Here is a 10407-nt window from a genome sequence, read left to right as displayed (position 1 = left end):
AGCGCTCCGAAAGCTAGTGCTTCCAAATAAACCTGTTGGACTATAAACTGGCGTTGTGTGATTTTTAACTATGAATCTAAGTGTTTAACTCCTGAATTATAACTTCACCTCCAATTTTATTTGGTTTTCTCTCCTGAGACTAACTTTCTTAAAATAATAACGTACCCACTATTTGAACATTGTGTTTCACATACCTGTTAAGGACATTTCAGTTCTCTACCCACCAATCGCTACAATCCATCCACCCAATACATGCCGGTTAATTTTTATCAAGATCTTTATTCATGTAATCAGCCTTACTTTTCATCTCGATTCTTTATATATCCCTTGCATTCACTGCTCATTGTTTCTCTCTATCTCATGTACCATTTTCATTCGCCTGGCTACTGGCGTTTTGCTACCTGAAAACATTCCTGCCAGACTTTCCCATCATTTAAATACTTCAGAGAACTTAGCTAGCTACATAACCAATAAAATGCATGTCAAATTGCCTAATACTGTGATCTTATGTTTGTAAAATGACAATTTCAAGACAAAATATATCACACTCATGAAAACTAATCCTCATTAAAAGGCATCATAGAAAATTTACATGTTTTCTAGCTTGAGATTGATTGTCTATTCATTTGATATTTAACTATTCTAAAAACCAGTACTAGTTTTGGGTTGAAGATAATTAGTTTGACACATTGTGATCGCAGACGCAAGTCAAATACAAAGATAAGCCCTTGAATAAAATCAAACCAGAAGCGTTACACCAAATCTTCAATGGCTATCTTCGCAGGATTAGGTTGAAGTTTGAGGAATTCTTTCCAGTTATTAATGAGCCCTCGATTGTACTCATCTGTTTTTATGATTAGTCCACAGAGGTACTTTTGTCCAGTTTTGTCTCTCAAAGCAAAGCGTATTTCTCTTTCCGTGATGTTGTAGCTGATATTGATGAGCTGGATGAGGAAGAGGTAGCTCATCCCTGCAGTGACTATCGTGCAGTACCAGACACAGGTGAATGACAATGCCGTACTGTGAAATAAGGAAAGCAGAATTTACAACATTTCAGATATGTGGCGTTCACTCTGTAATTACCTCAGGTCAATACAGTCAAAGCAGCAAAGCTGATTATAACAATGTTGTTCTATCAAAAAGTATTGTTCTAAGTAGTTTCAAAATAACTCAAATTTAGATATTATAAAAAAGACAGACATGCAAATGCCATTGTAAATTCAATATTTATTCTAGTTTGAACATAATTTACAATTTATTAAATATTTGTTGTGTAGACATGCATTTCATAATTAAGCATAAAAACTGAAAGCCGTTTAAACAATGAACCCTACTCCAATTTATAAAGCATCTGGTTATCTGAAAGTTCAATGAATTATTTTAAGACAATGAAATGACCAATTTGACAGGTCTGTTGTACTCAAGTTCAAGGCAAACTTATCGAGTTGTTCAGGGAAATTAGTGTTTTTGGGTAGACAGATAGATATAATTTCAACTGGAAATATTAGATACTATTAGCTGTTATGTAGATCAGTTTAACAAGCATTATCCTCCATCTTAAACATTTAGCCATTCTCTCTCTTTCCTCCTTTCAGAGGCTCCTTAAAACCAAGCTCTTTGACCAGACATTTGTTATATTCTTTACAGTTCCTTGTACAGCTTGGAGTTAAATTTTGTATGATGGCACTCTTGCAAAATGCCTTGGAATTCTGCCAGGGATGCAATGTACAATTCTCTATGCAGTGAGATTCTAATTGAAGACATGCTGAAAGTACTGAACAGCGGCAAATACGTTCCAAGTGAGCCTACCAACAATATCCCCTGGCTAATCTCATCTTGCCACCATTCAGTTATTATGCAATGGAGGAGGTAGAATTTTCTCAGTTAGAGATGGTGTTGCAAATGGAGAAAACAGTGAGATTAAGGAGAATATCAATTTTGTAATAATTATTCTTTATGCATTCCTTCATCGCAAGACATTCATTACTACTAAACAACTAATGTAACTGGTCGTTCCCTGTAGCCAAATCAATAAGATTAAAGCATTTTCTTTCCAAATTTAATGAAAGCCTGACAATGCTCAATACTTCAAATTACAAATAGTACGCTTGAAAAAGAAATCTATATGTTATTAAATATTCAGCAGTGCAGAATGAGAGTTGGAGTCAGACTTCTTAAACGCCGACTTTGCTAAGTCCTTCAATGATCACAACAGAAAGCTGTTTCTCAAGCTTGTTTTAAACTTGTACAGACCAAGATGAACATTACTTCCAAATATTCACTGCATCCTGTGACACTGAAACAAGAACCTGACCATCAGAGATGGCAAACAGATGATTTTCAGTTGGTATTCAGAATTATAGAATTTATTTTCATAGATGAAGGTCTGATTTGTGATTTTATTACCTGTGAATTCTCAGTAACTTCAGCAACAGAAAAAAGACCTAATTGTTGGAATATCCTCTGACTTACACCAGGATTTTACAAATGGCCAAGCACTTTCCTTAAATTTTGGAGCATACTACAAATTTGAGTGGCACTTAAACGCTCCCTCCATAGCCATGCGGTGCACTTTTCATCTGACATCAGAGATCGTCAGCCTTCATACTGAACAATAACCTTTAAGCACCAGTATTATATTGCTGAATATCTATTTTCACTTACATTTCATCAGGTTTGATTGTGAAGTCAACAACTTGGATTACAGGTCACGAGAAAGACAAGAGAAGGGCAAAAGTGAGTGAACAGGTTACAGGAAAAGGACAGAGCAGGTAGATAGGCAACAACAACTTACATTTATATAGCACCTTCAATATGCCAAGGCACTTCACTTCAGCATTACTAATAAAAGTATGACACAGTCACAGGTGAAGATAATCTGGACAGATGACCAAAAGCTTAGAACACAAGAGAGGTGGATTTAAAGACACATCTTAAAAAAAAAGTAGAGGTATAGAAAAGAATTCCTTGACAGATAAAAGGCATGTGTGCCATTGCCGGACTGACTAAAACCAGGGTTGCTCAAAAGACCAGAATTGGACCTAGATTCTGAAGGATTGTTAGGAAGAACGAGTTTATAATGGGATTTGAACACACGGATGAGAATGTTAAAACCGACCAGGTCATAATGCAACTCAAGCATAGGGATAATGGGTGAACGAGACTTGCTATCAGCAAAGCTACGGAGGTAAGCACGTTTACATATTGTGCAAGGGGACAGCACCAGAACAGCAACACAGAAGTAGAAATGAGCAGTAGGCTATTCAAATGTGCTCCTGTACTCAATGGTTCAGAACAGGTTCGGAAGAAGTCATACTAGAAACATTTGTTCTGTTTCTCGCTCCACAGATGCTGTCAGACTTGCCAAGTTTCTCCAGTACTTTCTGGTTTCATAGCAGACCTGCAGAGTGCTTTGCTTTTATTGAGCATTAGCCATCTCACTACCCATTGCTATGAGAATCCGAGGATGAAGTATGACTGGACCCAAGGACTAGTAAGAACTGTGGCTCAGTACTGCTTCCTTAGTTCGAAGGTCCTTTCCATTTCCTAATTTACAGCTATTTACAAGATGTGACTTTTATTCTCAAGAGTGAAGACACCTTAATTAATTCATTTTTATATTGTGCAATACCTGGACTCGGACAGCCTACTCTCCAGTTGGTTCAAAATCTTGTTGTTCTAAGAAACTATCCCCAAAACATGCTGTGAACTCAACAACGCTAATTTTGTCCATCTGGTTTCTCCAAACTATTTGTCATAAAATTTCTCCTAATTACCACTAGGAGAAGCTCCCACTATTTATTAACTTACACTCTACACAACCACCAGTGAATTTTTGCCTTTGTTAATTTTCATCTTTACATAAACCGCTTCTCCATCCTAGTTTCCTGAACATAGGCAACCCTTCCTATTGTGTTAGCATCATCACTAATTAACATGGCGACCCCTTCATCCTTTGCAGGTGATTCTCTGCCTACATTTGAATAGATAACTATGGAGAAAGTGAGGACTACAGATACTGGAGATCAGTGTTACTGGAAAAGCGCAGCAGGTCAGGCAGCATCCAAGGAGCAAGAGAATCGACGTTTCGGGCATGAGCCCTTCTTCAAAAGGCTTCCTGAAGAAGGGCTCACGCCTGAAACGTCAATTCTCCTGCTCCTTTACTGCCTGACCTGCTGCGCTTTTCTAGATAACTATGGAGTCAGCTAGAAGGTTGGAAGAATGGCACAATTCAGTTGAAGGGAGAAATGTGCTGCCCACAAATTCTACTCTATATACTTACTTTAAATTTCAAAGACAGACGGCCATAGAATTTGAATGATTGGATACATATGCATACATGGACCTTTTTCGACTTATTAAAATCATTGTTGAATTAATGTATTAGATTAGATTAGATTACAGTGTGGAAACAGGCCCTACAGCCCAACAAGTCCACACCGACCCGCCGAAGCGCAACCCAGCCATACCCCTTTATTTACCCCTATACCTAACACTACGGGCAATTTAGCATGGCCAATTCACCTGGCCTGCACATCTTTGGACTGTGGGAGGAAACCGGAGCACCCGGAGGAAACCCACGCAGACACGGGGAGAATGTGCAAACTCCACACAGTCGCCTGAGGCGGGAATTGAACCCGGGTCTCTGGTGCTGTGAGACAGCAGTGCTAACCACTGTGCCACCGTGCCGCCCACTAATTGCTGTGTATCTGAATGTAGGGCAAGAGACCTTCCAACTCTTGAACTGTCCATCTCCCTTTCCACCTATCCATTCCACCCTCCTCTCCGACCTATCACCATCACCCCTCGCCTTCATCTACCTATCGCATTCCCTGCTACCTCCCCCCCCACCAGCTCCCATCCCTCCCATTTATCTCTTAGCCCTCTTGGGCCACATCACCTCCCCCAATTCCTGATGAAGGGCTTACATTGAAACATTGATTCTCATGCTCCTGGGATGCTGCCTGACTGGCTATACTTTTCCAGCATCACACTTTCAACTCTGATCTCCAGCACCTGCAGTCCTCACTTTCTCCTAGTTGATTACAATCTTACTGCAGAGTCTCTTCCAAGGGTGCCTACTTGAAAGTTCTCCTCCTCCCTCCACAAAGATCTCAGTGAGTCTCTCACACTGCACCCACCCCCCTCCCCAGGTCATCTCCTCTGCCCTGAAGCTCTTCACACCCCCAGCCCCACCCTCCTCCCATTTATCTCTCAGCCCCCTCCAGCCACCCCACATTCCTGATGAAAAGTTTATGAGATTAGATTAGATTCCCTACAGTGTGGAAGCACGCCCTTTGGCCCAACAAGTCAACACCAACCCTCCAAAGACTAACCCACCTAGACCCATTCCCCTACATTTACCCCTGACTAATGTACCAAACACTATAGGCAATTTAGCCTGGCCAATTCACCTGACCTGCACATCTTTGGACTGTGGGAGGAAACTGGAGCATCCAGAGGAAACCCACACAGACACTGGGAGAATGTGCAAACTCCACACAGTCACCCCAGAGGCAGGAATAAATCCTGGGTCCGAGGCGCTGAGAGGCAGCAGTGCTAACCACTGAGCCACCGTGCTGCCCCAAATGCTTGAAACGTAGACTCTCCTGCTCCTCGGATGCTGCGAGACCGGCTGTGCTTTTTCAGCACTACACTCTTTAACCCCATTTTATCCCACCGTTGCAGTGATGTGCAGATTTTGAGAAAGGGGTTTTGTACAAGTTCTCCAAAAGGGATCATTTCCAAACTCTTAAGAAAGTGGACATCACTGATCTGACTGGCATAGCTCATCAGGCATTTAATCAATGACGTGTCTGGGCAAGGCATTGGTGCAAAGGGGCACAGGAGTGATACTAATTGGATAGTAGAGAAATGGTGCAGTTTCTCATTACCAACTGAGAGCTGCACTGGACTCTGCATTTCAACTCTATCCTCAGACCACAATATTTGTCTCAGAATCAGGGGACTGGTCTCTTAGAACCTGTGGGTGACTTGGATTCCTGCCCAGAATTGTTCGTTTCAGGGGCAAGACCAAATGATGTCAGGGAACATGCTGGCCTGACCGCACAGTGGCCAATTTCATTGACCTTGAAAAGATTATATCTGTAAATCTAATGCTGAATACGCAATGTTCAATCATGCACACCATGAAGGTGAATGATAATTGTAAGGGCATCTCCAAAATTTGCCAATAAAATCAGGACAGAATTAGAAAATAATATCAGTGGACTGATGAATGTGTTTAATACTTGTCAATGGGGCATGGAGGTGTATTGCAGTAAAATGACAGACAAGGTGCGTGCATTATGTTTCATTGCTGAAAGTGATGCTTGAAATAGGCAAAATGGTCTAATACAATTCTAATCCTCAAACGACAAAAAAAGAAGACATTCTGAGTGCCACATAACATTAAAATGCTGTGAGTAGCAAAAGGAAAAAGCAGTTTCTCTGGAAGGTCAGTTGTTTTAAGCAAACCACCAGCCAAGGTCAGTTACTATCACCTTCCTGAGGACTGGTGTCATGGCTGCTTCAAAGCTCAACTATTGAAGCATATTAAAAATCAAACTTGCCCAAAAATAAGTTTTATTTCTAATATCATTAGTTTTGTAAATATCGTCAAGAGTAAAAACTGGATGCATCTTGCAAAGTTGCTTTTGAAGAGCTTAGAAAATTTATATAAGAATTGATTTGCTTTTTCAAAAAAATAAATGGGTTAGACTTCCTACCCAAATGTGCTTCAACAAGCTTCAAAATGTCAACTACAATAAATCCCAAATCCGGCGAAGACTTTTAATTGACATCTTTGTGCTTCTAGGAAGAGGATGGAAGTTTTCAGCAGCCTAACTCCATCACCGCTCATACTCAGACCTGTCAGGCACTTTATGCACATTGTCTTTAGTATGGGAGTATTAACATGTAATGTGTACTGACATTTCGACTAGTTCTTTCACGCTGGACATTAGACTCGGCTCAGTGATAACACTCTTGTCCTCAAGTCAGAGGGCCATGGGCTCAAATCCCAATCCAGAGGCCTGAGCACATAATCCATAATGGCACTCCGGTATGGTACTGAGGGGACATCAGGCGCCCTGACTTTCAGATGAGATATTAAACCAAACTCCTGCTTAAAATCTGGTTGATCTACTAAAAGAATGCTCTCTAGGTGTGCAGGGCAAGACTTATTCCTCAACTAAAACCTCAAACAGATCATCTAATCAATTATTTCATGATGCTTTGTGTCAAGGTTCCCAGGATTTGCTATTAAAAGTAGGAAGTAAATATCCCACTGATTACAGTTGGTTTTAACTCTATTTGCGAGCTAAATAGTGCTTCCCTTTAACCCAAAGAGTGAATGACTCCTGAGAACGAAGAACAAATATTTGAGTGAGGCGGTATCCCAGTGCTCCCACTTGAGGTCAATATACCTCTCCATTGCCTGACCTGTGCAATGCTCATGAAGCAGTGACCTTGGATATTCTCTGTTCCATGTTTGAGAGGAGCACAGGCATTTGGGCCACAGGAAAGGTTCAGCATGGGGACTGCAATAAACAGACAACAGGTGACAAGGGCTGTTCTCTGGGGCAGGACAGCCAGAGTTGCTCTGAAGTGGTGATGGTGACAGAGAGCTCAGAGAAGGAAAAGAAATCCAAGAGATGAGAATCTAAACATTGACTGATAGCATCTTCTCCTCAAAACAGACTGCTTCATATTGTTGTAGTGGTCACTTTGAAGTCAGCGAAGGATAAAACCACAGCCACTCTTAACTCAATCTAATACTTATTAACAGAAAGAAAAACAACATAAATGCACATCCTAACTCAATTACACGCCAGGTTGTGAGCATCTCTTGATTTCTGCTCCCGTAAAACCTTAATGCCGTTCACTTGCACGTAATTATGGGGAGGTGATGGCCGAGCAGTATTATCGCTGGACTGTAAATCCAGAGACCCAGGTAATGTTCTGGGGAACCCAGGTCTGAATCCCACCCAGATGGTGGAACTTGAATTTACTAAAAATCTGCAAGTAAGGTTCGATTGTCCGACAAACCCACCTACTTCACTCATGCCCCTTTGGGGAAGGAAACCGCCATCCTTCCACAGTCTGGCCTACACGTGACTCCAGAACCTCAGCAACGTGGCTGACTCTCAAGGGCCTCTGGGACGGGCAACAAATGCCGGTCTAGCTAATGACGCTCTCATCCCGTGAATGAAAAAAAGTTAAACACAATTGATATTTAATTAATGAGGACTGTACCAGAAATCAAACATTGTCATGCGTCCATGCTCCTTAGGAATCTTCTGTTATGAATATCCAAATTCTCCTAAGTCTGCAAAGCATATTTCCCAGTAATTCAAGAGCATGCCTTAAGTGATGGAATACACCTGACAGGTTGTGACAACCTCTGCAATTTCAAATCCCACTCCACTTCCAATGTTTTTTCCCTTTTAACTCTCACAGGCCTAAATTTAGAGCTTTTATTTTAGGAGAGCTGTGCCAGTTTTTGTCAGTTTATCTAAGCTAGCAAGCTTGATTATATATAATTACATTTTCATCCTACCTACAGTAAAATGGTAAGCAGCTGATGATCTCATGGTATATCTGGTTACAAACACTTTCGTATCAAAATAAAAAGCTTTCAAAAATCTATACTAAAACAAAAACGTTGTGATGTAAGAAACATTTCCAAATTCTTTACAACACTTAAGAAACTGGAACAATCCACACCGTCTGGGCTATGTGTCAGTAACAATTGACCAGATACTAAAAGTCGTAATGCAATTTTGTGTTCTTCTGGTAAACAATGATAAGCATGCTGCTTTACTCATGAAGTGTCCCAGAAGGTATGTGTTATTCATGTGATAACGTGAGAACAAAACAATTTAACTCTTTGTATTTTAAGACTAATCCCAGGAGGCACTGGTTAGCACTGGGCAGTTTAAATGCTGACCATTTGCCTCCACAAATGCAGATATCACAAATGCTTCTCCCCCCACCAACCCCCCAATCAGTTTCAATTGTAAATCAATCTCTAGGCTGTTACAGACTTGTGCAAATTGAACTCTTAATTGGGCCTCCACAGTACAAAATGGGTAGTAATATGCAGTCACTTAGCAATCTCGACAGAGATAAGAATGATGTGCATAAACTAGGAATATGAAGTCAAGTGAATAAATCAGAGTCAGAGAGACATACAGAATGGCAACAGACCCTTAGGTCCAACTCGTTCATATCAATCAGATATCCTAAACTGATCTAGTTCCATTTGTCAGCATTTGGCCCACATCCCTCTAAACCCTTCCTATTCACGTACCCTTCCAAATGCCTTTTAAAATGTTATACCTACTTCTTCCACTTCCTCTGGCAGCTCATTCCATACACACACCATCCTATTTGTGAAAAGGTTGCCTCTCCAATCCCTTTCAAATCTTTCCTCTCTCACCTTAAACCAGAGTTCTGGACTCTGAAAAAGATCTTGACAACTCATCGTATCCATGCCCCTCATTCTCCACACCTCAGCCTCTGACGCTCCAGGGAATATAACCCCAGCCTATTCAGCCTCTCCCTATAACTCAAACCCTTCAATCCCAGTGAAATAACTGCACAGAGGCTGGTATCCAGTCACCAAGTCATCCTTTATTGACATGTGCACAGTACACTGGCTGTGGCCAGCCAGCTCAGAGACAGTCCCCTGAACGGAGGAGCTTCTGAATCCCCCGGTTATATTAGTCAGCCAGGGCTTTCCCGATTAGGGTTGTTAATCTGGGTCAAACAGTGACCTTGCAGTCAACAAAGTCAACTTGTATCCAACGACTACACCCAGAAACATCCTTGTAAGTCTTTTCGCAACCCTTTCAGATTGAACACCATCTTTCCTGTAGCAGGGAGACCAAAATTTAATGCAATATTCTAAAAGTGGCCTAGCCAATGTTGTGTACATCCGCAACATGACATCCCAACTCCTGTACTTAATGCATTGACCAATGAAGGCAAGCATGTCAATTGCCTTCACCACCCTGTCCACCTGCCTTCCAAGGAACTGTGCACCTGCACCCCTAGGTCCCTTGGCTCAAACTGTTCTAAGGAGAAAGTGAGGTCTGCAGACGCTGGAGATCAAAGCTGAAACTTTATTGCTGGAACAGCACAGCAGGTCAGGCAGCATCTAGGGAACAGAAGATTCGACGTTTCGGGCACATGCCCTTCTTCAGGAATGAGCAGAGAGTGTTCAGCAGGAGAAGATAAAAGGTAGGGAGGAGGGACTTGGAGGAGGGGCGTTGGAAATGTGATAGGTGGAAAGAGGTCAAGGCGAGGGTGATAGGTCGGAGTAGGGTGGAGGCGGAGAGGACAAGAAAAAGACTGCAGGTCAGGAAGGCGGTGCCAGGCTGGAGGGATGCGGCTGAGACAAGG

General features: G+C 41.6%; 1 protein-coding gene across 2 annotated transcripts in view; it reads right to left on the bottom strand.

Annotated features, from left to right (window-relative positions):
• zdhhc23b (zinc finger DHHC-type palmitoyltransferase 23b) overlaps positions 1-10407 on the bottom strand; it is a 53818-nt gene continuing 43411 nt past the window's right edge. For both annotated transcript variants that reach the window (XM_043700626.1, XM_043700625.1), the window contains exon 5: positions 1-1020. In XM_043700626.1, coding sequence (XP_043556561.1) covers positions 753-1020 — 268 coding nt within the window. In that variant the 3' untranslated portion in view covers positions 1-752. The remainder of the gene's footprint in view (positions 1021-10407) is intronic.

Source organism: Chiloscyllium plagiosum, chromosome 12 (assembly GCF_004010195.1).
Source record: "Chiloscyllium plagiosum isolate BGI_BamShark_2017 chromosome 12, ASM401019v2, whole genome shotgun sequence".
Lineage (NCBI taxonomy): Eukaryota > Metazoa > Chordata > Chondrichthyes > Orectolobiformes > Hemiscylliidae > Chiloscyllium > Chiloscyllium plagiosum.
The sequence above is the reverse complement of the archived record's forward strand: the minus strand, read 5'-3'. Positions and strand labels throughout refer to the sequence as shown.